We start from the raw sequence: 27,739 nt of genomic DNA on the forward strand, positions 1-27,739 counted from the left end.
TAAATCTTTCCTCCTTCCACCCTGCTTCAAGATCCTGCCAGTCCCTTGTCTTGCTGAAAGCAGGCCCTGGCTGTCCTTTGCAGGATGCTGTTCTCCACAGCCCTGCCACACATGGGGCTTCTCCATGTCCCTGGGTGGCTCCTGCCTCATTGCTCCGGTTGTCCTGTTCCCTTGAACCTCCTTCAGTAGCCCCAGAGCTGCTGCTCCTGCAGGACCTGTCCTCTTCTTGCAGGCTGGAGTTAAGCTGGGGAAGCAAATTAAGATGGTATCCTTTGTCTAATTTCCCTCCTTCCTGGACTCTGAGCCCCTCCTGCCTGGGTGCCCTCTCCAGGCTCAGGACTTGCTCTTGCAGTGCTGTTCTGGAGAGGAAAGGGGAAATCTCAGATTTCTACGAACCAAACTGAATTATGGCTGGCAGCCGTTGTTTAGAGGTGAGCAGGAGGGGCATCTGTCCCCATTCGTGCTGTGCCCGCAGCGAGGACTCGCACCTAACCAGGTTTCCCCATGTGCAACTTTCCTGGAAATTTTTGTTTGACCTTTGGTCACTTATCTGGGATTCAGAGAGCTGAGCAGCGGGGCTGGAGTCTGACCAGGCTGTTGGCTTCTGTGGGATGGCCGGGCACCTCTCGCTCCCTCCCTGGGCACGTGCCACCCACCCAGGGCTTGCAGAAAACTTGCTGCAAACTCCTCCAGCTTCCTGGGGAGCCCGTGCTCCTCACCCTGCGTCTGCCAGCCCTGAGGGGCTCTGATAAGAAAGCCCGGCCGGGTGCAGCAAGTGCTTTGGAAAAAACATACTTACAAGATGGGTTGCGATAGCTCCAAAGGTTTATTTGTCTGCTACGATTTATCAGGTAAGTGACGTGTGCAGCTTTCTGTGTCCTGCCTACTCCTGCCAGTGCAAGGAATGAGTAAAGCAAGTCATCTGCTCCCTTCCCTAGACCTACTGAGGAGCTCAGGGGGACCTTTTTAGGATTTCCCAGCTGCTCTGTGGCAGGAAGGTGCTTTGCTTTGTCCCACTGATGAGTCCTGGCCCCAGCAGGGATGTCCCTCACCATGGGGAGGGCTCCAGGCTAAGGGTGCAGCTTTTCCCCATCCCAGAGGCTGAGAGATGCTTGTGCTCCTGACAGGAGCCAGGAGCGGCTGCACTGACCCAGGGGCTGCTATTTAAATGATAAAGGACTGAAATGTTTCTGTTTGAAGCCTGGGGAGCTGTTGCCCCCCCAGTGTTGCCCAGGCACAGCTCTCCTTGCTGTGGCAGCACCAAGATGGGCAGCCGAAGGTGGTGATAACACTGGGCTGACCTGGGGTGGCCATGGAGCTGGAGCTCCTGCTGCTGCCCTGGCGAGCTGGGGACAGGGCCAGGGACGTGGCAGGTGAGGGGCTACGGCCAGGAAGTGGCATGTCCATTGGGAAGGGCCAGCGCACGTCAACAGTGAGCAAAGCTGTCCTCGGTGGTGTCACGGAGGTCCAGGCCTGCCACAGCTGGGGGGTGAAGGCAGGTGAGGTTGTTGTAGGTGTAGATGGGGACATGGGCATCATCCCCCTCAGCCACAGACTGCACAAAACGTGGGACCACCACAGGGTGCTGTAGGGAGAAGTCCCGCAGGCCCTTCAGGGAGCAGTTGCAGTGCCAGTTGTTGCCCCCCAGCCACAGCTGCTCCAGGGCAAAAGAGGCACAGAGGAAGCCCACCGAGAAGGTCTCCAGCGAGTTGTTCCTCAGGCTGAGGTACCGCAGGTTGGCCAGGGGCGAGATGATGGTGTTGTCCAGCGTCTCCAGCTGGTTATGAGAGAGGTCGAGCCAGAAGAGTCTCTGGAGTGGGCTGAAGGTGTCCTGGGAGATCTCCAGGAGCTGGTTGGAGGAGAGGAAGAGGTACTCCAAGTTGCTCAGACCCACAAAGAGCTGGGAGGAGAGGTGGCTCAGCCTGTTATGCTTGAGGTCAAGCTCCAGGAGCTCATGCAGTTCACTGAAGCTTTGGTCTTCAATGACAGAGATGGCGTTGTGCTGCAAGAAGAGTCGCCGCAGGCTGGACAGGCCGGAGAAAGTGTTCACCCGGATCCTGCCAAGGCAGCTGTGCTCCAGGTGGAGGCTATGCAACTTGGTGACCCCCTTGAAGACATAGTCAGGGAGAACCTTGATGCAGTTTGCAGACAAGTGCATCACCGCCACATTGTACAGCCCCAGGAATGCCCCAGCCCTAATGTCTTGTAACTGGTTGTTGTTGAGACTGAGGACCTCCAGCTGACCCAGACCATCGAAGGTCCTTTCCACCAGGCTCCGGATCCTGTTGTGCCCCAGCTGCAGCTCCTCCAGGAACTGGAGGTCTTTGAAAGTCCTGGGCCTCAGGCTGGTGATGGAGTTGGTGGATAAGCGTAGGACATGCAGGCTCAGGAGGCCCAGAAATGTATCCTCAAACAGTGAGATGAGCCGGTTGTGGGAGAGATCCAACCACCGGAGGGACTTCATGCCCATGAAGGCACGGGGCGCAATGGCATTGATCTGGTTGTGGTTCAGGTACAGCTTCTGTAGCTTCTGCAGCTTGACAAAGATGTTGATCTTGATGCCCTTGAGTGCATTCCCGCTTAGGTCCAGCTCCTTCAGCTCAGTAAGGCTGCAGAAGAGCTGGTGCTGGAGGTAGGCAAGTTTGTTGCCAGCCAAGATCAACTCCCTGAGGTTGGGCAAGTCATGGAAGACCTTGTCGGGCAGGACCACAAGTGAGTTCCAGCCCAGGTTCAGATACCAGAGGTTGGAAAGCCCAGCGAACAACCCTTCCTCCACCTTACTGAAGTAGTTGTTATTGAGGCTGAGGGAGACGAGGTTCTGGGTGTGCAGGAAGGTGTGGGGAGCCAAGTGCTTGAGACGGTTGCGTTCAAGGTGGAGATGGTAGAGGCTCCGCAGCCCGTGGAAGGCGTGCTGCTCCACAGCAGCCAGCTGGCTGCTCTGCAGGTCCAGAAAGTCCAGAGCCGAGACATTCCTGAAGGCAGCGGCCGGCAGCAGGGTGAAGTTATTGCCATCCAGCCAAAGGGCTTTGGCGTTGGGGGGCACATCCTCGGGCAAACGCGTCAGATTGCGGGCGCTGCAGAAGACGTTGAGCTCCTCACTGTAGTCGTCCAAGCTGCAGGCGCAAGGGCTGGGGCAGCGCGGGGGGTCTACGTCCCCCTGGTCCTTTGGGGTGTCCCCCCCTGGGGGCTGGGAGGCAGAGGCCAGCAGCAGGGCCAAGGGGAGCAGGAGGGTGATGCCCGCTGTGGAGTGCAGAGGAAAGGATGCACTGTCAGTGTGGGGTGATGGCTGCCCCATGGGACCCCTCCAGGAGCCCCCCAGACCCTCCTGGCTGCCTGTGCTGCCGAGGAGGGGTGGGTGGGTGGATGGAGGGTTCAGTCCCAGCCCGTCACACATGCTGGGCAGCTGCAGGAGGTTTCAGAGGCTGGATCTGCCTTTGGGAGAGAGCATGGGACCATCCTCCCATTCCTGCCACAGCTCAGACCCCTCAGATGCATGGACCCCTGAAATTCCTCCCTCTGTATTCCCTTCCCCTGGGGAAAAGCCAGTTGCAACATCCCGGCCCCCTCTCCTTCCTCCCCACCTGCACCCCTTTAATTTGCTTTTCCTTGGAGCTGAGGGGTCTCGGTGCTGCAGCCCCCGTCCCTCCCTGCACCCCTGTCCAGGTTTGTGACCTGAGATGCTACAGGAGCTCCCAAAATACCTTATTAGCAGCAGAGAGGAGAGAAAAGCTCAGGGTGACTTGAGCGCGAGGCCCCCACAGAGTTGTAGCGTCTCCCCCCCAGCCCCACCTGTCCCCCCTGGACTGGGGGAGAGTGGGGACCCCCCTGGCCTTACCTTTGCCTGCGCTCATGGTGGCGGGCAGCACTGCCTCTCTGCTCTCCGGCCCTGCTGACTGCGCAGGGATGGATGGAGCAACCACCTTGAAGCCCGTCCAGCCGCCTGCCTGCCTGGGCTTAACCCCACTGGTGCTGGGATGGGATATAGGCTGAGCCCCCAGAACGGTGTGGCTGGGGTGATGGGACAGGGGCTGAGCTCCCTAGAATGGTGCAGTCAGGGCAAGCATGACCTGGGATGGGCTCCTTGCTTTTCCCCCCAGTCTGTAACTGCCTTTATTGCAGCTTCGGAAGGGAGGGGTGAAATGAGAGGCTGAGGAGGACAGGCTGTAGTGGGGACAGTGGTCCTGGATGAGGACAGTCCTGCTGGAGATGGGTCTGGTGAACAGTGAGCACTCAGGGATGGAGGGGGCAGCCCCACCCTGCTGGGGACGCATTGGGGTGAGCCCCAGCATTGGGACCTGAAAAAAACATACAGGGGCTCACAGCATCCATATTGCACAGGGGGCTGGGAGGATTACCCTGACTGGGATGTGAGCTGAAACACCCAAGGTTTTATGGTGGTGGAAGTGGGAGATGTGTTGGAAAATGGGAAAAAGTTCTTCTCTGTGTGGCTGAACCCACAGTCCCCTCCTGCAGGTATATCTGCTTCATGGGTGGAGATGGTGTTGAAGGTGCAGCACCTCTCAGCTTATTGCTTTTGTGCCACAGGGGAAGCGAAGAGCAAAGCCCAGGTCCCACTGGGGAATCGATGGCTGCCAAGACCTCTCAGCTCCTCTGCCAGCCCCACATGTGGTGGGACGATAGCAGATGATGCTCTGGGGCTGGTGGATCGCTCTCTCTGCCTGGCAGCTCATCAAAACCACCCCAGGGAGGCTGGTGACCTCATTCTGTGTCCCAGGTTTTTTCCCCACCAGCGTTCAGCATGGCTTTTGCAGAAGCTTTTACCACTTTCTAGGAAAGAGAAAATAAGAAAAAAAAAAGTAACTTCTGCCCCAGTGAGAGGAGCTGTGTGCGCCAGTGGCTGCTGGATGGAAAAACTGTGGCCAACCCTTCCCAATGCCCCGGTATCCCCATTCCTCCTTGAGGGCTGGCATCGTTCACATCCATGGATCCAGGAACAGGTGTCTTCCACTGCTGCTGATCCTCTTCCCACCCGCAGATCTACCTGTGCCTGTCTCCGAGGTGGAGATAGAGCAGGGATGCTCTCTGTCACCAGCCCTACGCCATGGGCATCCCCACCATGCTTCCACCTCACCCATCACCGTGGGAGCCTGGCATCTCCCCAGGGCACAGCTCAGCTCTTCACCACTTAACTTGAGCAGTGTTAAGCAACATTCTCACCAGCCAAAGCAGGTTCATGCTCATGGGAAGAGGCGCTGGTGGGAGGCAGCCAGGCTCCAGTCTCGCAACTCAACTTTCCCACAAGCACTGGTTTCTCCCTTTCTTTGTGGCCCTGAGAGGTGCTCTCCTCCCCCTCTATTTTTAGTCATCTCTTCTGGGAAATTATAGATCAGAAGGCAGAAATGAGAGATGGAGATACACTCACCCACTCATAAGCGCTAAGCACATATTGACACAAGGTGTAATCAATCTGGAAGCTAAAAAGAGCTGAACCAGCACAGACCAGCCAGCCAAAACCCACAAAACTTCTTTGGGAAGTTTAAATGAGCTCTACCTGTGGCTGGGAGTGGGTTTATCCCTGCCTCCAACAGCTCTTTTTCTGGGAAAATATCAGAGCTGCAAAGGGAAAATAAAGAGGGTAAATAAGCAAATTCCTTTCCCAATATGGCTGTGGTACAGGGAAGAGCCCGACCCATCGTCACCTTTAAACCTCCATGAGGTCACCTCCTGCAGATGTGTCCCACCACCACCCATGGCAGGGGATGCTCAGCCCCTGTGGCACGGTTGGTCCCACCAGCATCACCGTGAGCCCATCCTGCACACGAGCACCTCGTGCCTGCACACGGCGATGTGGCATGGCAACCCCCATAGGGTCCTCACCATGGGTGTCTTCCTCCCACCATGGCCTTGGCCAGCACTGACCTCCCCAACTGATCCCCCCATCATTTCAGCTCCAGCAGTTAATCTTCCCAGCTGGGACCAAAGTCTGAGCCACTCCACCTGGTTGCCATGGAGAAGGTTGTAATGGTATTAGAGGAAAAGCAGTAAAATCATTTTTTAAAAAGCTTTTAAACCTATTTAAACTCTAAGGAATCATTACCTTCCCCAGAAGCCCTCCCATGCCTACAGGTCCCTCCCCAGGGCTTCTCCCCCCTATCCATTCTTGTGGGTAAAAATGCCACCAGCTGTCCCTGGCTCCACCTTCTGTTCCCAGATACTCCAGCTGGCTGAGCTGCAGAGGGACTGGTGCTAGTGGCCCTGCCACGTCTGTTGGAGCTCCCTGATCCATCCCCCCACCCACGGCAAGTGGCCCAGGGCCAGCTCTGGGTACCAGCAGGGACAGCCCTGACCCAGCTTGAGCCCTGGGGAGGAGCAGGGATGTGACACGGGAGGTGTTTTCACAGCTGAGTTAGGAAGTATTTTTAGCAAATGTTGCCAAATATTGTCCCTGCCTGGTAGAGAGCATCTTGCGTTGCCAGGGCAACCAGTGCTGCTGCTCCTCATCCCAAACCAAAAATGTGCAAGCCCCGGCGCTGCCACTGGAGGGAGCCAGGACAGGTGACACTGGCATCCCAGAGCTTGTGCCACTCTCCTGGGGACACCTGCAGGGACCAAGCTCCCTCCCAGAGAAACCCTCCTGGCAGAGATGGGCTTTGCCCAGTGCTCGCTGGCTGACCTCATTTCTGGTCATCCTGGTCCCCATCAATTGTGTTTCATCATTTTTCACACAAAACATTCTGTGTTGCTCAAGATGCGGACCTGGCAGTGCTGACAAGAGGTTTTGGCAGCTGCTGGCAAAGGTCCCCATCAGCATCTCCAAGCACTGGCTCACACCCTGCCACGCTGCAGCAGGTTCGTGCGGGAGCTGGGAAAGGCGGCCAATGTGACAGCGGCTCCTGGGGATGCTAATTACCATGCAGGTGTCCCATGTGGCCACGTGAAACCACATCACCTCCACCAGCCTCGCCAGGCTGGTTGGACTGGGGGAGGCAAGGACATCCCCAAGCTGTGACTCAGGGGTGTCATCATCGGAGGCACAGATGGGAAATTTCCCAAACCCCGAGTTTTGGGGTAAAAAGAGAATCCCTGGGAACAGGGCATTAGAGACACACGGGGACAGGGAAGGACAGGAGAGCCTGTCCCAGCAGTGGGCAAAGGAGGAGCAGCCTGGTCCTTGGGGCATCCAGCTGGTGGGATGGAAGGGAGTGTGGCAGAGGGGCTGCACCCCTTCCTCCTGCCTGGGGTTGCATGGCCATGACCCCCCGTGCTGCCTGCTGCCTGGCTCTCCTGCCTGCCCAGGTCCAGCCTCCCCTGTGGGGAAGCACCTGGAGATGCTGGGGGGTGATAAATGGAACATGAGTTGTCACCGGGCAATTGCAGCCCGACAAACCCATCATCTCCTGGGCTGCATAACAAGTAGCATGTTCAGCAGGTGGGGGGATGATTGTCCCCTTCTCGTGAGTCTCCCCGGAGCACACAGCCAGCTCTGGGGACACAGCACAAGGCAGACCTGGACCTGTCACAGCGGGTCCAGAGGGGACCACGGAAATGGTCATTGGGCTGAAAGACGCTCTCCTGTGGAGAAAAGCTGAGACAGTCGGGGTTGTTCAGCCCGGAGAAAACCTTCCTGAAGCCTTTCAATATATAAAGGGGCTTATAAGAACGATGGAGAGAAGCTTTACACTGGGACCTGTAGTGACAAAAGAAGCGGTGACGGTTTTAAACTGGAAGAGAGTGGATTTAGGCTGGATGTGAGGAAGAACTGTGCCTCGGGGAGGGCGCGGTGCCCGGAGGAGCCCGGCGGGACGGGGCTGGACCGGGAATAGCACTGCCGGGCACCGCGCGGCCTCCCGCCGCCAGGGGGCGCTGCCGCCTCGCCGCCCTCCTCCGGAAGGGGCCGCGCCCGTTGCCCTGGAAACGGAACGCGGCGGTATTTGACTAGGCCCGGCCCGGGGCACCGACCGCCAGCCGTGGGGGTGGCCTCGCTGCCTTCCGCTCTGCCCGGCTCCCTCCCCGGCGGCAGGGCGTCACCCCAGGGTCATCACCCCGACGGCCGGTGCTGCCCCATGATGGGCCGCGCAGGGCTCGGCCCTCGGCAGCTCCCCGCACCGGCTGCGGCCTCCAGGCTCCCCGGACGTGCGGGTCCAGCGGGGGATGCTCCCGCGGCACCGGGGCGCTCCTTTGGCCGCTCAGGGGTGTCCGCTAGAGCCGGTAGCGGATACAAATTCGCTGTGCTGGAGCTGGAAGCCAGATGGAGCCAGTGGCTGTGTTACCGCCGGGCCCTGCCGAAGCCCCAGGAGCGGTGGCTGTGCCCTGTGCTTCTCTCCCGGCTCACCGCGGGGACACGGGCACGGGCAGAGCCGGGTGGTTGCCCCTGCCAGGGCTGGCAGGTCTGGCTGGTGCTGGGGGAGAGGGGAAAATAAACAGTGGGCATCAGTCTGGTGGGTGTGTGCTTGAAATCTTCAGGCAGTTTCTTCTTGAGCTGCTGTTGTGAAATATACACTTTTCTTTGGTTTTGCTCTGGAGCAGTGATGGATATTTGGCTGCAATAACACCCTAAAAACCTTGTTCCTCTCTGCCCAATTTTCTTATTTGTGATGTTGGCCAGGATAAAATTTGCTTCATGTTTCCAAACCATGGGAAAAGTGGTAATTGTTTTTTCTGGTGCTGCTACAGCACCTGCCACAAAAGTGGTTTTGCCTGGGTCTCACAGGCACTGCAGGAGCATAAAATAATACTCCATATGTTAATTAGTCCTATATTGCTATCTGCCAGGCGAAACGGGCACCCCTGCAGCTCAGGGAGCTCCCGGCTTTGCTGACGAGCTGGGGTGGGCTGTTTACCCCTGTGAATTAGGAGTCTCAGGGGTCTGGGCACGCCGCTGCTGGCACCAGGGCTGTCTTGGGTAGCGGCATGAGCCAGCCTGTGCATGTCCCTGCGAATGCCCATCCTGAGATCCTGTGGGGCTGAGAGCCAGTGGGAGATGGTGTGTGCCTGCAGAGCAGAGCTGCGCCTCAGCTCCTTCGTGTGCCAGAGCACCCGCTGAAGACTTCTGAGCCCCTCAGCTCTGTAGGCGGTGTGGGAATTTGACTTTCTGCTTGGCAGTGGGTGTGCAGAGACTGTGAATTCTTATCAGCACTTTCATTACCTTAATAGAATTACTTCAGGTCTGTTAAATTCTTTTGCAGAAAGATAAAACTTAATTGCATGTTTCATTAGCTTCTCCTTGCTCTGAGCCCCAAAAGAGCTCATCCTCTGGGTCTCACTTCCATGGCTGTTCATAAAATCCATGTTGAGAAGCTACAGGATCTTCTCCAAGAACCTGGACTAGGTGAGGAGTTGGTAAACTCTGCTCAGCACAGAACTGCTATCAGGATGGCCCCTCTCCTTTTTTCACCCTCTTAGCTTTGACAGATATTAGGAAATTATTCAGAGCTCTGGTCTTTTTGAACATTATATTGTCAAAGCTTTTCTTCTGTAAGAGACAAGTTCTACCTAAGCTCACCCACTCTACAAAAACAGCAGCAATAATAAGACCAAAATGATGAGATTTTACAGCATTCACTTTACCCTGTGGCTGCTGCTCACCAAGGCCTTCCAGCGTTATCCACCATGCCTTGCATTCTCCATTACCCTCGCTCTTACATCAGAGATTCTGTTCAAGTACTTGTAGCTTCTCACACACTTGGGAGTTGTCCTGTCCAGGCCTGGATGGCCGCTGTTTGCAGTCAGCAGCAGCGTGTAGACCAGCACAATCCAGATGTAGCACTGTCTGGGCTAAGCAGTTTGTTTCAGTCATGCTTTGCTTTATAAGTTATAGTTTTCCACATAGCATCTCTGATGCAAAGTGATATATTGGGGAAAGCCTTTCCTGTCACCAGCTGCAGCTTGGTCATAGCTCAAAGATCCTCTTACCCTTTGGACACAGGAGACACAAGGACTGTAGATGTCAAGAGAAAATTGCCCTGAGGAAAATTGATGTTAGATGTTACTGGAGGGTCTTGCAGCAGATGTTTGGATTAATGGATTAATTAATTGATTGATCTGAAATTCTTGAAAGATCCCTGCAATAGAGATGAAGGCCATCCCTACAGCAGGGTTTGGGGAATGGTCTGTGATATAAACAGAGTGGTACCTCCTAGCTGGTAATATTCCTTCACTGGCGGTGTCTGCTAAGCTGCTTGTTTCAGTATCTGCTGTGTGCTGTCTTAGAAATATGGAAACCTCCTGACAAACATAGTTTTTTTTTCCTCGGGTGGCCTTAATAATTGGCTCCACCTTAAGGTGGGTGCTGCACCTGCTAGTAACCAAAGTTGTTAGCAACATTGCTTGTGCCCTACCTCAAGGGAAAAGTTGCTCCCATAGAGATCCTTCCTTTGCTCTTCAGTTGCGGCCGGATTGATACCGTGCAAAGATTCTGACCTTTGAGCACATGGATTTTGCAAGTGTTGCAGAGAAGGAGAATGTAAGTACTCTGACAGAGCGTGTGCAGCATCTTGCTCATGAAAATGTAAGTATGAAGGTCTGCAACCCCTTCCTGGGTCATGGAACCAGCACTCTGCAAACCAAATCCTAATTGCAGGAGGAAAATGGCAGCTGAAAATCCCATGTACAATCTGTTCAGGCTCTGAAAAGCTGGTTATGCTGTGTTCTTCCCTTCTGCCCGCACTGTGGTGGGATAATAGCATGGGTGAGAGGAGGTCTCTGCTGGCTGGTACCTGCTGGAGCTGTCTTGTGTCTCTAGGTGCAGCTGCAAGATGGGAATGAGAGGCTGTACGGGCTTGGAGACCTGCAGGAGAGGATGGGGAAACCAGCTGGCTCCAAAACAGATTTCTCAGCTGGAATGGTCTTCAGTGAAAAGGAAAAACTGAAGGTAAAACAAATACTTGAGGAGTTGGAGAGAACTGAGCTGCAAAGCTACGTGAGGCCAGTAGGTCTGCAGTAGAAAATCTGGTGGGAAATGTGGTCTCTTTCTAAGGGGTGTATGTTCTGGGATCACATTCTCTAGTGTGACCTGTTGAAAGAGTATGTTGGTCTCAGAATTGGTCCATGGCCTTTAAAATGTCTTTTCTCTCTCCTAGATTTCCAAAGACCTTGTTGATCTCCAGATTGAGACAAACAAAATGAAGGAGCAGTATCAGACGGAGAACTTCAAAATGAAAAATATGGTATCCAAAAGTCTGAAGTAGAGTTGCTTCATCTCTGATAATGCCTTTATCCAGAACCGCAGTTCATTGTTCATCAGTCTTTGCTTTGCTTGGTGCACGCTCATGGCTTTAGCCAGAGCAATGAATTCCCCTTCGACACCGCAAATACCATGAAACTCACATGAAACTCATCTCTCTCTAAGTCATAGCGTATCAGAACCTGTTCAGTCAAATAAATGCCCTGCGAATGCTGCTGGTCTCTGCCACAGTCTAATTCTGCTGCCTGCCCTCTGCAGATCCTGGCCCTGGAGAACCGTGTGCTGGAGCTGGAGCTCTGCAGCGAGAAAGTCACTGGGGAGCGGGATGCCTTACAGAAGCGCCTGCACACTCTGGAGAGCAGTTGGAAGGAACTGTCGGATGAGTACATCATTTTGAAAAGCAATTACCTGGCCCTAGGCAAGGAACTGGAGCAGGAGGTAAGACAGGTTGTAGTGTTTGCTTTGGTGTTCTCGACTCCGTCTCCCCGTGACCTGATCTGCAGCCAGCTTGTCTGGCTTGGGGTTGCATATCCATGTCACAACTCAGGTTCAGTAAGGTTTGTCAGCTGTGAGATGGCATCGCTTGGGCATGGTTTTGTTTTCAGGGCCCAGGGATTTAATGTAACATGGTCACCTTCTAGCAGAGCTTGCAGAACCTGCTCTGTTCAGCAGGGACAGTGCTGATTTGTGTGCCATGCTCTTTTGGGCACCCCGCTGTCAGAGTCTTTCTCTTTTCATGCCTTCCCAGATCCCCATCACCACCAGTAATGAAGAGGTCACTGCGGGGCTGGTCTGAGTGCACACTGCAGGTCCCTCTTGACTGCCAGCACGCTTTGTTTCCCTTTTTTCTGCATGGCTTGTGCAGGCTGCACGTGAACTGATTGTAGTTTTTCTCATTTCTTATGGTAGTAGAAAGAGGCCTGGAATTTTTCAGGTTGGCAAGTTTATAAAAACACTAAATGTAAGCAAGCTGCTGATTGTCCCTTAAAGTACAGAGAATTTCCTGGTGACTCTTAGCTTAGTGATGATTAACTAAAGTCTTTTGGGCCCAGATTTGTGTATTTCTTTGGCAAGAATAGCTACTTCAATAGACCTTCCTCTCTTCCCTCCCTCTCCCCCCTCCCATTTCTTCTTCTTTTTGAATTGGATCGGATAACTGACACCTTCCAGCCTCCCTCCCTTGGCAGATAGTTTCACTGGTTCAGCCAAATGACCTGGTTTACCATGCCAGCACTGTGCAAAACTGTGAGGGGAAGATGTGGGACTGGGACCAGGCATGTTGGTTTAGGCAGTGTCCAGTCTGACTTTATGGTAAGCCATTGTCTGTAGAGCTCCAGTAGAGGAGGATAGGAGGTTGTGATCATCCTGTTGCAAATATGTGAGTTGGTGACTCTTGTGAAGCTATCATGTGTCTCCTGTAAGCTGAAAAATGGAAATTTGTTAGGAGGAGGCAAGCTCAGCTGCTTGCAGGGGTGTGAACCCCCCCCGTCGTCCTGCGGGAGCACGAGGCAGAGCTCGTGCAGCCGATTGTCGGCAAGGCAGCACGCTGCTGAGGCACGGCGCTGCCCGGCTGCGGAGAAACAGCTTGGCATTCAGCAATTCTCCTTGCTTCTTGTCCCCAAGGGGGTGCAATGTGTTAGTCAAAAATGGGATTTTCAGGTGGCTGACACCTCTAAATGATGGGTTGAACAGGTTGGTGGAAATAACACCCTGTTTCTACATGGGTGTCTCAGAGAGTGAAAGCACATGGATTCATTTATGTGTCCACATAGAATCCTGAAGAAATAGTGGAGCAGGGTCCAAAAGTCAAAGGTGAACTGCTATGTTGTAATTCATAGGCTGAGGATTTTACCCCAGTTTCTTGGCTCCAACTACTGAGTATCCTTGCCTGAAGCAAAAGAGGCTCCAACTTGGCAGGCTGGGACTTGTCACGGCATGGGCCTCTTGCTAATTATTTTCCCAGTGTGGACTTTCCCAAAGGAAATGGGAAAAGCAGCCTGTGGTTCTGCCCCCTCCCCTTCCCCAGTGCTCTTTCGGAGGAGACAATGAACCTTTTACACATTCCCAATTACAAGTGCTACTTGTGACCTTGCCAATATGTTGTCATGGCTGCTTGGCGCAGAAGCAGCTCGGCAAGCTCATTCACGGTCCCTTGTCCGGGAACAGTTAGAGCTGCTGAATTGTCGTGGCCCCCATTGTCCGGCTCAATTCACACATCGCCCTGTGTCTGTCCCCAGCGAAGGAGCGCGGCAGAGCTGGCCTTGCACGTCCCTGGGGAAGTGCCTTCCAGAAGATGCCAGTCAGGCACTTTGTGCCTGTTTTCTAACTTGCTGTAAATTCTTCCTTTGCGAGACTCTGACCTTTCCTCGACTCTCTGTTTCCTCCTCCTCTTTTGTTCAGCGGGTTTACGTCGTCTGCATCAGCGGTAGGAAGTGAGGCCATCAGAGGGAACCCAAGTGCCTGTGAACCTGTTCCATGCCGGGGTTTTCCCTGGAGCTGGGCCAGGCTTGGGAGCACAGGGGAGGCAGTGAAACCCATAGCAAACCTGGGACTGCCTCTTTCTTTCGTTAAGCTGGCACTTCTGTGCTTGTGTTGACCCCCTCTGATCAAATTGTCAGGGCTGACAGCTGCAGATGGATCATTTTTGGTTGGAGAACAAGCAGCCTGTCTCTGCGTAGCTGTCAGTTTTCACAGCTGTATATCTCACCTCTTTGTCAGCCTCTTTTCTCCTCTCCCCTCTCCCTCAGCCCACCCTGTGCTATCTTTTGATAAGCTATTCTCTCCACAGATGACTCAGATGACCTCTGCCTCCCATCCTCCTGATTCACTGCCATGGTAACAATTACTCAAGCTTGTCCCCAGTCATAAACCCCATCAAAGCTTTGTTATCTACATAGAAACCCTCCCGTGAGACATGAATTCCCCCAGTGTTCCTTCCAGATCACCTGTAACGGAGTCTTTCTCATTCAGATCCTCTTTATCTTTTGGAAATGTGTCACATTCACACCAGCACTGCTTTGAATCTTGCTGCCTACACCATGCTGTGGGCTGGCTGCTGCTGGAGGGATGCGTTCAAACAAAACTGGAATTATCTGGGTGGCGTCAGCCTAGATGGATGGAGATCTGGCCCTTCTCTTACATTATGGAGTCCAGCACTGTTCAAAGCCATTGTATGGGGAAAGACATGCCTGAAGTGTTGGGGAGCTGTGCGGAGGGTACAGGGTTGGAGTGAGGAGGGAGGCTGGAGGTCAGGACGCAGAGGTGGTGACAGAGCCATGCCCAGGGCTGGACTGGCACCAGGATCTGTATCTGAATGCGAGAGTGAGATGGGCAGAGGGAGTAAGATTACATGTGAATGATGATGTGTCGCGATGATACTCACCCTGCATTTATAACAGTTGGACTTGATCTTAAAGATCTTTTCCAACCAAAATGATTCTATGATTTCCATGGGAATTAGAAAATCGCTGATATCTTTGGACATATGAGAGAGAACTAAAAATAAAACTTGCTTTTAGAAGGGGATGTGAGTGCCCACCTTGTGTACACAGCAAGAGCAGTGGTTATGTGCTGAATAGACAGTATGTGGAGCTGAAGAGGCAGGATTTCAGAAGCTCTTACCTTCTTGTTTGACCCGGCAGGTCATGAAGAAGGAAGAGCTCAGCCTAGAGCTGCTCAACCTGGCCAATGCCAGGAGCACCCTTCCCTGCACAGAGAGCAACCAGCACCACTCCCCCACCGTGGCCGATGAATCCTCTGCCGAGCTGGAAAGAGTGCGAGGCATGGTGCGTCGTCTCTCAGCTCCGAAGGTGAAGGTAAGGACCTCTCTGCCCTGTTGCTGGCTCCTTGGAGAACAGGGATCTAACAGGCACCTTCTTCTGTCTCTTACTAAAACCACCCAGAAGATGTAGTTACCTCCAAACACAAGCAACAAAAGCTGGAGAGAAACGTGGGGAGGGGGTCTGCTCCTGAATCTTTGTGGAAGCAGAGTGGAGAATTTATTCCAAGTGTGGCTGACACCTCCTGGTGCTGACTTGAATTTTGTGGATGATCTGATGCCTTGATTTATTTTAAATTTTCTTTAATCTTTGCAGTTGAAAAATGAAACTAGAATAACTCCAGCTCTTGTGCAGGCAAAACCTGAGAGAGGGCAGCTGTGGCTTCCTCAGTCCGTGCGCCTGGGTGAACAGAGGCAGGAGTTTAAAAGCCAAGAAGTACAGAGGACACAAGGACACATGCTTATTTTCTTCTTGCTGATACTTGGGAAATACAGCTCCCAAAACTGAGAGCACTGAGGTGCTCCCTGCCTCCTTCCCATCTGCAGCCCATGCGATACCAGCTTGGGCTCTGCCACCAGCTGCTGCTGACACTGACACTCAGAGTGAGACTCTCCCTCGGGGGAACAACACGTGTGCACCTCCACGTGCCCTGTATCCAGAGCACACGCTGCTTCTGGTGTGCTACAGGGCACTGGTCACTTCCAGTTAAACCTGTCTTTTCCACAGTATGTCACTGGTCAGCTGTCCTTGTGCTCAGCTGGAGACTCTCCTCACTTGTTCCCCACTCATGAATCCCTCTGCTTAGCTCAGCCCCCTGTCTAATCTTCCTCTTCCTTTGTCCCTCAGTTGCTTGGAAACCAGGATCACATAAAAGTGGAGCTTGAGAAACTGAAGGAAACCTATGATTTGCAGCAGCAGAAGCTGGAAGAGAGAGTGTGAGTGTTTGAGGGCATGTCCTTCTATTTGACTGGGCATTTGTGGAGCTCGTTACAGCTGAATTTGATCCTTGGGCACAGGAGAGGAGGCAGCCTGCCTTGGTGGGGTACAGGGTGGGAAAAGATGGTTCATCCTTGGAATAAGTGAGGCCCAGAAGAAAAACCCGATATTCTCAAGGCTCTTAAGAGAATCAGCTGTGTGCTTAGAAGTCAGTGGTGTTTAGGTACCTGACTTGCCTACACGCCTCTGAAAATTCACCTTCTGTGGCACACACAACAAATGTGTGATGGCCCAGAGGTGAATCCAGCCCCAGCCTGTACTCCCACAGCGGTTCTTCCATCAACAGGCTGGATTTGGGTTGGTGTCTTAGCAAAGTCTGCTGCAGCAGAGATACTGTAGAACTAGATCCTCCTACTGGAGAGGACATTCACCTTTGTTTGTGAGAGCCCTGGGGCTGCTGGTTGGCACACATCTGGGGGCTGGTAGCTGCCTCTGTGACATTTCTGTCACCCCATAGTGATTTCCTTCTCCAAGCTGGCCGTATTGGAGCTACAGAGAAGTTTGGGGGTTTAACACAAATACACCTTCTTTCTGTGTGCCCAGGATCACGATGGGGAAGGAGCTGCAGGAGGCGAAGGGAGCGATTGGGGACATGCAGCAGAAGCTGGCGGAGCAGTCAGCGGTGAGGGCATGCTCCCTTCCAGGCCCCGGAACCCAGGGCTGCCCCTGCTACTCCGCTCCTCCTAGGTGCCATCCATCTCTCCTGGAGCTAGCAGGGGGTGGATGTGTCGTATGGAGGTATTCTGACATGTCTCCCTCTCCAGGGACTTTGTCACACCAAGGTGCAGTTTCCTTCTCCAGGAGTGTGATGCACATGGTGGAAGGTGCTGCTTGCCACAGGTGGTGGGAGGAATTTTGTTCATTGATATTTAGAAAGTTGGTAAAATCACCAGGGTGAGGATTACAAATGACAGAAAGTATCAGGGGAATAGAGACTATAAACATTTCCAGTGGGCTTCTGTGAAAACCCAGGACCATCCTAGCTCTAGTGAAGCTGAATATCTGGAAATGAAGTCCCCTATCTCTTATGGAGCTGCAGTGCATGTGTTTGCTGTGCCCAGGTGCTGCTCACCTCCCAGAGCCAGCTCCAAGAGGTGGAGGCGGAGAACTCCCAGCTGCAGCTCCGGCTGAAGGAGCTGAATGAGGAATATCGCTCCCGGCTCACGCAGTACCTCAAGGACGTGGCGGTGGGTACCTCCAGCCCCAGGGGCTCTCCTGGCCTGGGGAGCTCTCTCCATGCTCACTGCCTACTTCTTGCAGGCTGCTACTGTTTCCCTGCTTTGGTGGGCAGTGGAGCAGAGCGGGCAGTGGGGCTTGGGAAGCCATGCTTGTAGCTGGAAGGGAACTCTTAGGGGGAGATACCAGCCCCCCTCCTCGTCCAGCTTTCCTGTATGGCCACGCTAAAGGGTCTGTGAGTTTCCGTTGAGACTTTCTTTCTTGATCAGATTACTTGGATTGAAAGATACTCTTATTTACAATGGCTGCCTTCCAGTTGGCTTCTAATCTCCATTGCCCTGACAACTTCCCTTGGCAGGCCAGGCGATGCCACTTCTGGCTGTCTTTGTCACCGCCTCCATGGTGACTCTGCTGCTGTCCCTGCAGGGAGCTGTGCCAGCCCCCATGGTCTGCTACAGAGCTGTGTAACACGGGTGCCTGGGACCTGCTCTGGGAACAAGCACCTTTGGTGCAAGCAGGGCCCCCAGAGCGTGGTGAGGGCTCTGCACAAGGCAGGTGCAGACATGGATACCTGATTGTACTGCGCAGTGAGATGGGGACGAATTCTTTCTGCCTCCTTGGGTAGCAGTAAGCAGGTTTTGGCAAGACCTTCTGTGCTGGTAGAAAGCTGGTACCAAAGAACATGGTGTGGTGATCAGGAGACTAAGCAAAGCAATTTTTGCTATTAAGAATAGTTTAATTTCTAACAGAGCAACGTTGAAGCATCTCCTATCTAGCAGAGAGAGCGGGGCATGGTCAAAAGAATACAGGACTAGAGATGGTAACTCCCGATGTCAACTCATGTTTCCCTGGGTGGGTCACTGATACAGTACAGATGCCACCCCTGTCTGGAAGGGGCATGATGGAAGTTAATTAGACTTTCCTTCTTTTAGAAATTGTAAGATATTCCCTATTCTATCTGCTGTTACCACAAATACACCAGGACCTTCTTTGTGGGAAACACATTACATGCCTTTGGGAATGACTTGATCACCTCAATTTCTTTCTCTGTACGTTTAAAGGACTATGTGGACAACAAATCCAGCAATGTAACAGGGCCTAGCAAAGCCCCAGGTGATCATGTTCACATGAAACGTTTTGTGGACAACATGCTGAAGGACATCAGGGCTTCCTACAAGTCTCGGGAAGAGCAGCTAGCTGGAGCGGCACGTGGCTACAAGAAACGCCTGAAGAACTTGGTCAAGAAGCATGAGAACCTGCTGATTGCTTACAGGTAGGGCAAAGCCAGGATCTGGGCTACCTCGTGGAAGTGCCCTGTAGCACCCAGCCCCCTGGCCGAGAGGGGGGTCCCAAGCGGAGCAGAGGATCTGGAATGCATGTTTATCTCCCTGCTCTTGACAAGCCAGGAGCATCGGGGTGCTCTGGACACTCTGGAGCTGCTTTGCACATGCATTTCTCCTGTGTAAAATTTAGAGTGAAAGATTGATTCCACACTGGATGATGTAGACATGCAGAGGTACCACAAATAACTCCTGCCTCCCAGGCTGTCTCTGCAGTCCTCTCAGCTCTGCTCTCTCAACAGCTTGGGCTGTGGGAAGCAGCAGAAATTCTTGTGGCATAAAAGCCACAAATAGCTCTAGGATGAGCTCCCCTCAGAAACACTCCCAGGAATATTGTGCGTACCGCTGGGCTCTCCCACTTATCCTTTGCAGGTGACCAGAAACCAGCAGGTCCCAAGCGAACAGTACCTCCATCAGCCGCAGCAACGTTCAGTGCTGTTACCTGAGGAAAGCTACCAGGGACTAACCTCTCTGGCATGTTACAGGCTCCAGCGAGAGCAGATCCGGTCCTTGGGAAGCAGCGCTATGGACTGTGGCCCTGCTGAGCTGCACTTTACCATCACAGACCCAGAGCTGCTGACAAACACAACCCAGGAGCTAAACCGGCTACGGGAGGATAAAGCAAAACTGGAGATGCAGCTGCATGAATTGCAGAAGGTGGTGGCAGGGCTGCTGGCTTTCTGTGGGGGTGAAACTGGGGGGTGGTGGGGAGAGTCTCAGAAACTATAGATTCAGCCCCTTCCTCAGGCATTCCCTGGAGATTTGTTGTGTCTGTTCTCATTTTGGGAACAGACGAGATGTCCAAGCAGTCCCCTCATCATTTCAACCGTCCTGCATAGGTGCGAGTTGCAGTTAGATCCAAGAGGCTGGACAGCTCCATAGATTGGGGTCTCTGAGCTCTGGGGGGATGAGGAATAGCAGATGTTATGGGAAAGCTGCCGGGCCAGCAGACTCACTGCTAAAAGAAGCAGCAAGTAAGGGAGGATAGGATGGGGCTTTCTGTTCTTGAATGCCTTTGCCTCAGCGCAAATAGCTGAGGGAGCAGGAGACCACACTCAGAAACATGCCAGTCAGCTCCACATCCTCCCACTGGTTCTGCCTGGGCAGAGACGTGTCTCTTGATTTGCCCAAAATACATTTATTTAAAAATTCAGAGGATGGGAAAGCTAAACCTTAAGACTGTCCTGCACATAGTTTCATTGCCAGGGCACTGGTGGCTGTTAGAGTGCTGGGATACTTCGTGCTACTGTTGAAGAAAGTGGCAGGGACTGTGGTGAGATTGTGGTGGTTTAATGCTTACAGAAATACTGTTCTTCCTTTGCCTTCAGAAAAGGCTGAAAGAAACCCCTGGTTTTCCGCTGTCTCCTGAGCAGTAAGTGCTGTTCGTTTCTCAGGATAGTCGTAATTATGAATAATCCTTACTGTGTGGATTGAGGGGTCTTTTCTGCTTTACTTGGAGACAGTAATAAATAGGGAGAAAGCGAGCTCATAGGGACTCATCCGAGAAGAAAAGCCAGCTGTCGTCTCAGTGCAGCGTTTCCTGCGGTGAAATGAGTTGGTCATTTGGGCCTTGATCCAAGAAAGCTCTTAAGCACATGTTTGATTTAATCATGTTTTTAGTCTCGCTGATCTCCTTAGAAGCTGAAGTTCAGCATACGCCTGAGTGCTTTGGTGGAGCACAACCTGAGAAAGGCAAGTGAACCACCACCAGTTTGGGAAGGTTTTGTTTCTCCTCTTTCCCAACACAGAAGCTGGGCTGGAACCCTTAGGTGACTCTGTACCGATACCTCCATGGCTTCCTGACATGCACTTTATTTGCTCATTTTTGATGTGTCTCTTCCCCCTGTCCCATTATTCTGTTGAAACTCTATCAACTATAGCTGTGGAGAGGTGGAACAAAGTGTAGGGGAAATCAGAGCTGAGATTTTTCATCCTTTTAAAATGTGGTGGCCTAGAAAACACCTCAGGTAGTTCATTAACTGGATGCCAGGACTGAGGAGTCAGTCAGTGCCTGAGCCACTGGGCTCCAGAGGAGTGTCTTGAGCCTTAACCAGGCCCTGCCGTGTTTTCCACACTGAAAAGAAGTAGTAGTTCTTGCATAGATGCATTAATTTTGTCAGACTCACCACAGGAGCAAGCACAGAAAGCCCAAAACCTGAATTTTAGTGATTCATTTTGTTGTTAAGGTTTTATTTTTTTAGCTGCCAAGAGACTGCACGCTTCAAATACTTGTTTTCTGTGTGCTGATGGGTTTATCCATGCTGTTACCTTGTTCCTTTAGCTAGAGACAGGAGGCCTGGTGTTACTGCAGCACTTCAGCTATAGCTCCTGCTGCTTCTCGTCTTTATCAGCTGTGTGGCTTCACTGTTTATTGTTCTCTTTGCTTCTGCTCCCATGAAATCTCGGCCGCGGTTTCCGTGTGCCTGGGCTGGGAGGTTGCAGCCGCCAGAGGGAACTCTGGCAGCCACAGCGGAGCAGCTCTTGAGCACAATGCATTCCTCCCTTCATACAACCCAAATTCCCCGAGCATCAGATGTGACCTGTATTTTGCTTATTCAGACTGGGACAGAATAGGAAGAACTTTCCCACGGCTGGGCTGCACAGACAGCTCACCTATCGCGCTCAGCGACCAGAACGGGTGGGTTTGTGCTCTGAAACATGAAAAACCCCAGCATTTGGCATTGATCACTCTCTATTACAATCAAATTCAGTCCTGCAGTGTCAGGTTCAGGACTCTTTCTGCACAGAGTCCTCTGATGTGTGGGTGTTGATGTGAATTTGGAACAAACTCAGCCAGTGCAGTGGGGAACCCCAGGCTGGCAGAAGGGCTGTGACTCTCGTGCATGGGCACAGGGATGGCATCGCATACCCTGAAGAAGTTCAGGGCATTGGAAGAGTTCAGAGGTCTGGGGTTTATGGTCTGATGGACACAAGTTATGCCCAGCCCCTGAACAGAGCTGTGTGACCTGCAGATGGGCTGGATTTGAATGTCTGGGCATGATCAAAATCTGCTTTTCTCTCCTAGGCAGCTGGATGAGGAGGGCTGGGCAGAGGTCAGGAAGCAGCTCCGAGAGTTCGCACACACCACCCAGGTAGGGCACTGGAACAGTGCATCTGAATAAAAGCTTAACCCTTACCCATGTGTCAAAGCTCTACTGACCTGGGGCCAATACACTGCTCCAGGCTGGAGCTGGGGAAGCTTTCTACAGAGCCTTGCTGTGGCTTTGGCCTCATCCCACCAAGTGACACTAGCAGGTCCCTGGCCAGTGATCTACTGGGGCTGTACTTTCCCTGCTGATAAAAGGAGAGCCATCCTTATGGCTGCTCATTGCTGGACCTTATTGATGCCTCCCTGGTTTCAGGACAAGGATTGAGGTATCTGTATAACAAACTAGGTCCATATTCAACCTCCTTCAAGTCTACTTTGCATCTGAATCAGCTTCCCAGCCTGCTTCCCTCTGGTGCAAGGATGTTTGCACTGCGCTGTGGAACAGGGTGTCCCAGAGCAGGGAGGTCAGCTCTCTCCATCCACACTGCTGCCCCATGAAACCATGGTGGTGCTCGCTGGGTGTGGGCTTGGCTGAGCTGGGGTTTGCTGCCCGGCAGCGATGGCAGCACCGGGGAGAAGGGTTGGTGCTGGGATCCCCACCACGCCAACTGCTGCCCATGGGAAAAGGGCTTTGCAAACAGAGCAGAGGTTCAGCTTTCTGTGGCAGACAAGGCTGTAGATGTGCTACCAGCTGACTTCCATGTCATGCCTTCCTCCATCCTGAGGAACTGCTCCACCCTTCTCTGGTCATGTAAAGCTAAACACCGAAACTGTGTGTATCTTTGTGGCCAAAAGAAGGGAGATGTGGTGGCTGAGATATCAGAGTGCTGCACTGGGAGCAGGTCCTGCTCCTGGCTCTGCTGTGCATCTCGGGGCTGAGCTCAGTCAAGCACCTCAGATCTTCCTAGTGACACAAGGACTGTGCAGTGAATGTGGGTAGGATGAGGATCTACTGCCCAGCGACACTATGCAAAAAACAAGTGGTTTTTTTTTTACCTAAAACGGAAGGTCGTTTCCGTTCACAACAAACCACCAGTGGAAAGGTGAGAAAGCTCGCTATGTCCCAGTGCCAAATCTAGCGACTGCTCTGCCAGTTGTCTGTAAGGCCTCTGGGGAGTAAATGATGGCTTGGCAGGCAGGGGTTCCTGCCTGTCTTGGGGTGGCCCTGGCCCCTGTGCCTGTGCTCTGGCCAGGGAAGGCTGCTTGGTCTGCCCAGCCAATGCCCCAGAGTGGTGGTACCTGTAGAACACTGTGCTGTCATCACCAGGCTCCTTTCCCTGAGCACATCAGATTTGGGTTGCTTCTGTAGTCAAACACTGAGCAGTGTTAGAGCTGAGTGATGGCTAAGTGGTTGGTCTCGCCTGGCAGAGGGAATGAGCAACTTCAGCCCCATCTCACAGATTTCCCTGTTTTCTCCACATTTCCTTGCTCCTCCAGGAGGATTTGGAACGGGAGAGGAGCCAGCTGCTGACTCGGGCGGTGGTGGCAGAGGAGCAGGTGTCGGAGCTGCAGGAATACATTGATAAGCATCTTGCTAGGTGAGATGGCAGCATCCCACTTCACGTGTTCTCTGCTTTATTCTCAGAGTTTACCTCCCAGGCTAATTGCCAGTGACATTGCCATGCCTGCCACGCTGCCATCACCTGACCTCGTGGCTGCTTTCCCCCAGCGCTGCTGGCACAGCTGATGTTCCATAGCATGTCCAGCTGTGTGGGCAGCTGCCACCATGCCACGTTCTGCAGGGCAGGAAGAGCAGTGTCTGGCCTGCCCAGCCGCACACCTCCTTCCCTGTGTGCTCACCCATCCTTTGGAGGAAGCTAAGAGAGGGGTTGCCTAAAATCCAAAGCCTCCAGCAGCCCCTGATCAATGGCCCAACTCTGCTTGCCATAACTTGCCAGCCAGCTCAGCTGTGAACTCGGGTCAGACTAGTGGGCTTGTTGCTGGTACTGTTACCTGGCAGAGCCAACAAACACCTCTTCCTTGGGAAAAGGCTGTGATTTTATAACTGCAGGGGCTCAGATCCCAGCCTGGCTCTGTGCCTGATCTGGCTGGTCTGAATTAACTGTCACTGCGTGTCTTTAGCATGCAGCAAACACAAGGCGAAGTGTACATTTAAATTTATCACTCGTGTGTGTGAGTTATCCGTGGGATTGCAAGCATGCAGGCAGTAATGGTGCTGCTTCCCCATTGCAGGTACAAGCAGGAGATCCTCCGGCTGAGGAAGCTCGATGGCAGCGAGGTGTCACGCGTGCTCAGTGCTGGGGCCGCCAATACTCACTCCCTGCCCAGAGCCAGAAGGACCGTCAGCCACAAACCGTAGCTCTTCCCTGTGGCTCTCAGCAGCAGCATGATCAGAGGAAAGAGCAGGATTCAAAAGGAAGGAGCTTTCTGTTGTGTGGGCTGGCCATGGCAAGTATCCGTCCCTGTCTGAGAGCTGGGAGGCACAGTGAGGGAAACCACGTGGGTGTTCTCCGTCTCAAATTAACAGTACTAAAATGGGATGAGACAACTGCATCTCATCTATCCTCTGACCCCTCGCCTGTAGGAATTCTGCTGTTCCCCAAGCACATCACGCCTCAGGACACAGGGTCATGTTCCCAGGCATCTTTTTACTGTTAGGCTGCAGGGACAAGTTCCCATTGCTGCCTTTGCTCCTTTCTCAGCTTCTAAGAGATAAGGCCAGGGCTGGTTCAAGCTAGACTTTGGTCTAAGAAGGTAGAAAAAGGGGATGAGCTGCTTTTTAAATGTGGGAAAACCTTTTTTTTTTTTCCCCCCTCTGTGTTTGAGTGGAAATGTTATATAAGGTGAGCAGGGCCAAACTGATCGTTCAGCAGGAGGTGATCTGGACAAATTCCTCCTGAGCCACCTTCAAAGGGACAGTGAAACAGAGTCTGAGGCCAGGAGCCACATCTGCTCTGGCTCCAGGAGCACCCTGCGGCTCAAAGGCAAAGCAAAACTCTCAAAGGAAGAGCCATCTGAATGTTTATTTTGAAAAATTAACTAAAGTAGCAAATGTGCAGAAAGAGGCACTGGAAATTTAGCCCTTAAATCCTGTGATAATTCCAAGATTTCTCAGTTTGATTTTTTTGCCTTCCCCAAACTGCCCACTCTTTGGATGGACCACCACACTGCGTGTCCCCAGGAAAAAGCCTGGCCAAGCATCCTTCTTGTGGCTGTCCTGAGCTGAGCCCAAGGGCTGGGGAGGCTCTGACCCTTACCACTGCTGAATCTTTAACACCAAGCTTAACCAGCTGCCGTTACACTGGGCTTCCCTCTGCACGGCTCTGCGCTGCTCGCCGTACCTCCTTCATGTCATAAGCCCAGACTTGGTCCAGCCCCTGCCCATGGGTGGTGGTAGGGGTCCAGGAAGGGAAAGGGAAGCGTCCAGCTACCACCCGGGCTTCGTCAGGGAGTTCTGCAAGGAGCTTGGCAGCTAAGGGAGGTTTCTGGGGAGAAAGAGAGAGAGCCACAGCCAGGTGGCCTTAGAAAAGTCATGTAGTGAGGTCCCAAGCAGGTGGCATCAACCAAAGACCCTTCCAAGACACAGGGCTAGTACTAACCCTGCATATGGTTGGGACTAGAACAAAATAACCAGTGATAGGATGAAGGGAAACGGCCTCAAGTTGTGCCATGGGAGGTTTAGATTGGCTGTTAGGAAAAATTTATTCATCGAAAGGGTTGTCAGGCATTGGAACAGGCTGCCCTGGGAAGTGGTTGAGTCACCATCCCTGGAGGTGTTTAAAAGACTCATAGATGTGGTGCTTAGGGACATAGTTTAGTGGTGGACTTGGTAGTGTTGGGTTAACGGTTGGACATGATGATCTTAAAGGTCTTTCCCAACATAAATACTTCTATGATTCTATAAATTCCAGTGGTGCTGAGCACCAAACTGCTCATTCACAGTGATGCCCACTTGGCCTTATATTTTAAAGAGTCTTTGCCACTGTCCCAGATTTTTTTTCTGGAAAAACCCTCCCTTGAGCTTGCTCAGAACAAGTCAGGGTGCAAGAGACTGACTTACCACACTGGGGGCCAGGAACACAATCACATTGTAGCAATCGGAAAGATTCACCTTAAAAAGAGAAAAAAAGTGAGAATGAAAGAAGCAACAGGCAGAGGCGGAGCAGTGGGGGGAGCTGTTCAAGGGGCCAGACACTTTTCAGGTGATCTTCTGAACCTCGGAGGAAGCAAAGATGCCCCACAACGTGTGGGACAGGATGTGTTGGTGTGACCAGGAGCTGGGTGTGAAAGCAGTGTCGCCTCATGAAAAACGCCTGCCTCCAGCATCATCCCAGAACCGTGTTCACTGTTGGGTTTTCTCCGGTCAGGCTGCAGGAACCTTACGCCAGCTTTAGCAGCACATCTCTGAAGGCCACCCTGTACCAGGAGCACCTAAGCCCTCTTCTCAAAGCTGCTCTGAGGAGTGCTGCTGCCTGCACAACCAGCTGGCATTTCCCTGGAAAGGACAGTGTTTTTTCCACCTCCTGGGAGCAGCATGGGTCAGGGAACGAGCAGACATCCAGATGCAGCCCAAGCCCTGGCCCTGTCCTAGCTATGGCCAGTGCTGAGCACAGCCAGACCCTCAGGATGCTGTTACCTTCCACAGATCTTTCTTCAGGAAGGAAACCTTCCCGTGGTACCCAGCCTTCCAGGCCCGGTAGTTGGAGAGATGCCACAGCCAGGGATTGAGCTCATAGCCAACAGCTGGTCTGAGCCCTTGCTTATAAGCCTCTACCACCTAGAGAGAGAGAGAGAGTTGCAACTAAAATGAACCTCGGTGCTGAGTTTGGGGGACAGGGGCTGTTGCCCAGCTCTACTCCCTCCCTCCTGTTGGCTGCTGGGCAGGGTGATGTTGGACCTTGACACCTTCCAATTGCAAAGGCTGCTTTCTTCCTTGAGTGGTTGTTCCCACCCTGCTCACTACATATGATGTCTTCTAGGTCCATCTAGGACTGTCTAGGGCCACTTTGGACCATCTAGGATGGTCCAGGACCAAAGCTAGGAGGGCCATCTAGAACCACAGGCAGGAGTGGGGCAGAAGCCAGGTGGGGGGCTCCTAGCCCCACTCCCTGCCCTTTGCCCATCCTAGGGCAGCCCCAAACCCTCCCAGCCCCCCCTTACAATTCGTCCATCTCCTGATCCCAGATCCACCGTCTTCCCCGAGCGTCCTCGCAGCAGAGCCAGCGTGTTCGCCACTTGCTGGGGGCTGGAGGGCAGGTAGGGCACCTGGGGGAGAGGGGGCCGGTCAGAACCGGGGCGTCGGGGGGGAATCCCCGAGGACTGGGCGGGGGAGGGGGGCAGCAGCGGTACCTGGAGCCGCAGAGGGACCCGTCGGAAGCCGGGCATCAGCAGGGTGGCCCAGGTGGCCCAGGCCGCCACCCCGCTGGCCACTGCCAGCTCCAGTAGTCCCCACCCCCCTAGTGCCCCCCGTTCCCGCTGCCCCCACAACAGCTCCTCCGGCTCCCCCGGCTCCATGTCTGCCGGAAGGGGTGGCCCCGCCTTCCGCCGCCGCTCCCCGCCCCGCCGCGGGCCGGCCTCGGGGCGGCTGGCACCGGGGGCGCCGCTTCCCCCCCATGCCCGGCGGGTCTTTGCGGGACTGGAGGGAGCGGCACCGGCTGCTGCGGCGGGGACGGCCGTGCGCGGTGCTGTGCGGCCGTGCGCGGTGCTGTGCGGCCGTGCGCGGTGCTGTGCGGCCGTGCGCGGTGCTGCGCGGCCGTGCGCGGTGCTGTGCGGCTGTGCGCGGTGCTGTGCGGCCGTGCGCGGTGCTGCGCGGCTGTGCGCGGCTGCGGGGGGTTGTGCGCGGCTTTGTGCAGCTGTGCACGGATCAGCACGGTCCTGTGAAGTTGTGAATGGTTGTGTGCAGCTGTACAGGGCTGTGTGTGCTTGTGTATGGTCGTGTGCAGTTATGCATGGTTGTGTGTGGCTGTGCATGGCTGTATCTGCCTGTGCACGGTTGTGCACGCCTGTACGGTTGTGTGTGGAGGAGCATGGCTGTGTGAAGCTGTGAATGGCTGCCTGCAGTTGTGCACGACTGCAGGGCTGTGTGCTGTTGTGCAAGGCTGTGTGTGTGGTTGTGCATGACCATGGGGCTGTGCATGGTCGTGCACACTTGTGTGCAGTTGTACACAGTTGCATGTGGTTGTGCATAGCTACGCACAGTTGTGCATGGCTGTGTGCAGTTGTGAGCAGCTGTGCATGGCTGAGCATGGTTGCGTGCACTTGTGCACACAGTTGTGTGTGGCCATGCACAGCTGTT

General features: G+C 53.6%; 3 protein-coding genes across 4 annotated transcripts; 1 reads left to right on the forward strand and 2 right to left on the reverse strand.

Moving 5' to 3' along the window:
• Window positions 1–1,426: 1,426 nt before the first annotated feature.
• Window positions 1,427–3,851, reverse strand: IGFALS (insulin like growth factor binding protein acid labile subunit; the record flags this gene model as incomplete). Its single annotated transcript, XM_082064392.1, has 2 exons — window positions 1,427–3,240; window positions 3,836–3,851. The coding sequence occupies 2 exons, from the start codon at window positions 3,849–3,851 to the stop codon at window positions 1,427–1,429; spliced, it is 1,830 nt and encodes a 609-aa protein (XP_081920518.1).
• A 6,539-nt stretch (window positions 3,852–10,390) lies between these two features.
• CCDC78 (coiled-coil domain containing 78) lies at window positions 10,391–23,918 on the forward strand (the record flags this gene model as incomplete). The annotated part of the gene is made up of 14 exons (XM_082064408.1): window positions 10,391–10,468; window positions 10,703–10,831; window positions 11,040–11,126; window positions 11,402–11,581; window positions 14,785–14,958; window positions 15,769–15,857; window positions 16,462–16,540; window positions 16,980–17,105; window positions 18,156–18,367; window positions 18,920–19,091; window positions 19,763–19,806; window positions 21,460–21,526; window positions 22,921–23,021; window positions 23,677–23,918. The coding sequence occupies 14 exons, from the start codon at window positions 10,391–10,393 to the stop codon at window positions 23,801–23,803; spliced, it is 1,665 nt and encodes a 554-aa protein (XP_081920534.1). The 3' UTR covers window positions 23,804–23,918.
• A 530-nt stretch (window positions 23,919–24,448) lies between these two features.
• ANTKMT (adenine nucleotide translocase lysine methyltransferase) lies at window positions 24,449–26,975 on the reverse strand. Of its 2 annotated transcripts, XM_082064537.1 has the most exons (5): window positions 26,794–26,975; window positions 26,605–26,709; window positions 26,081–26,221; window positions 25,505–25,555; window positions 24,449–24,929 (listed from the first exon to the last, which is right to left on the reverse strand). In XM_082064537.1, the coding sequence occupies exons 1-5, from the start codon at window positions 26,956–26,958 to the stop codon at window positions 24,741–24,743; spliced, it is 651 nt and encodes a 216-aa protein (XP_081920663.1). In that variant the 5' UTR covers window positions 26,959–26,975; the 3' UTR covers window positions 24,449–24,740. The 2 variants fall into 2 exon arrangements, with proteins under 2 accessions (XP_081920663.1, XP_081920664.1); XM_082064538.1 differs by lacking the exon at window positions 26,081–26,221.
• Window positions 26,976–27,739: the final 764 nt, after the last annotated feature.

This window comes from Streptopelia decaocto, assembly GCF_964273445.1.
Source record: "Streptopelia decaocto genome assembly, chromosome: 13".
In the NCBI taxonomy this organism is placed as follows: Eukaryota; Metazoa; Chordata; class Aves; order Columbiformes; family Columbidae; genus Streptopelia; species Streptopelia decaocto.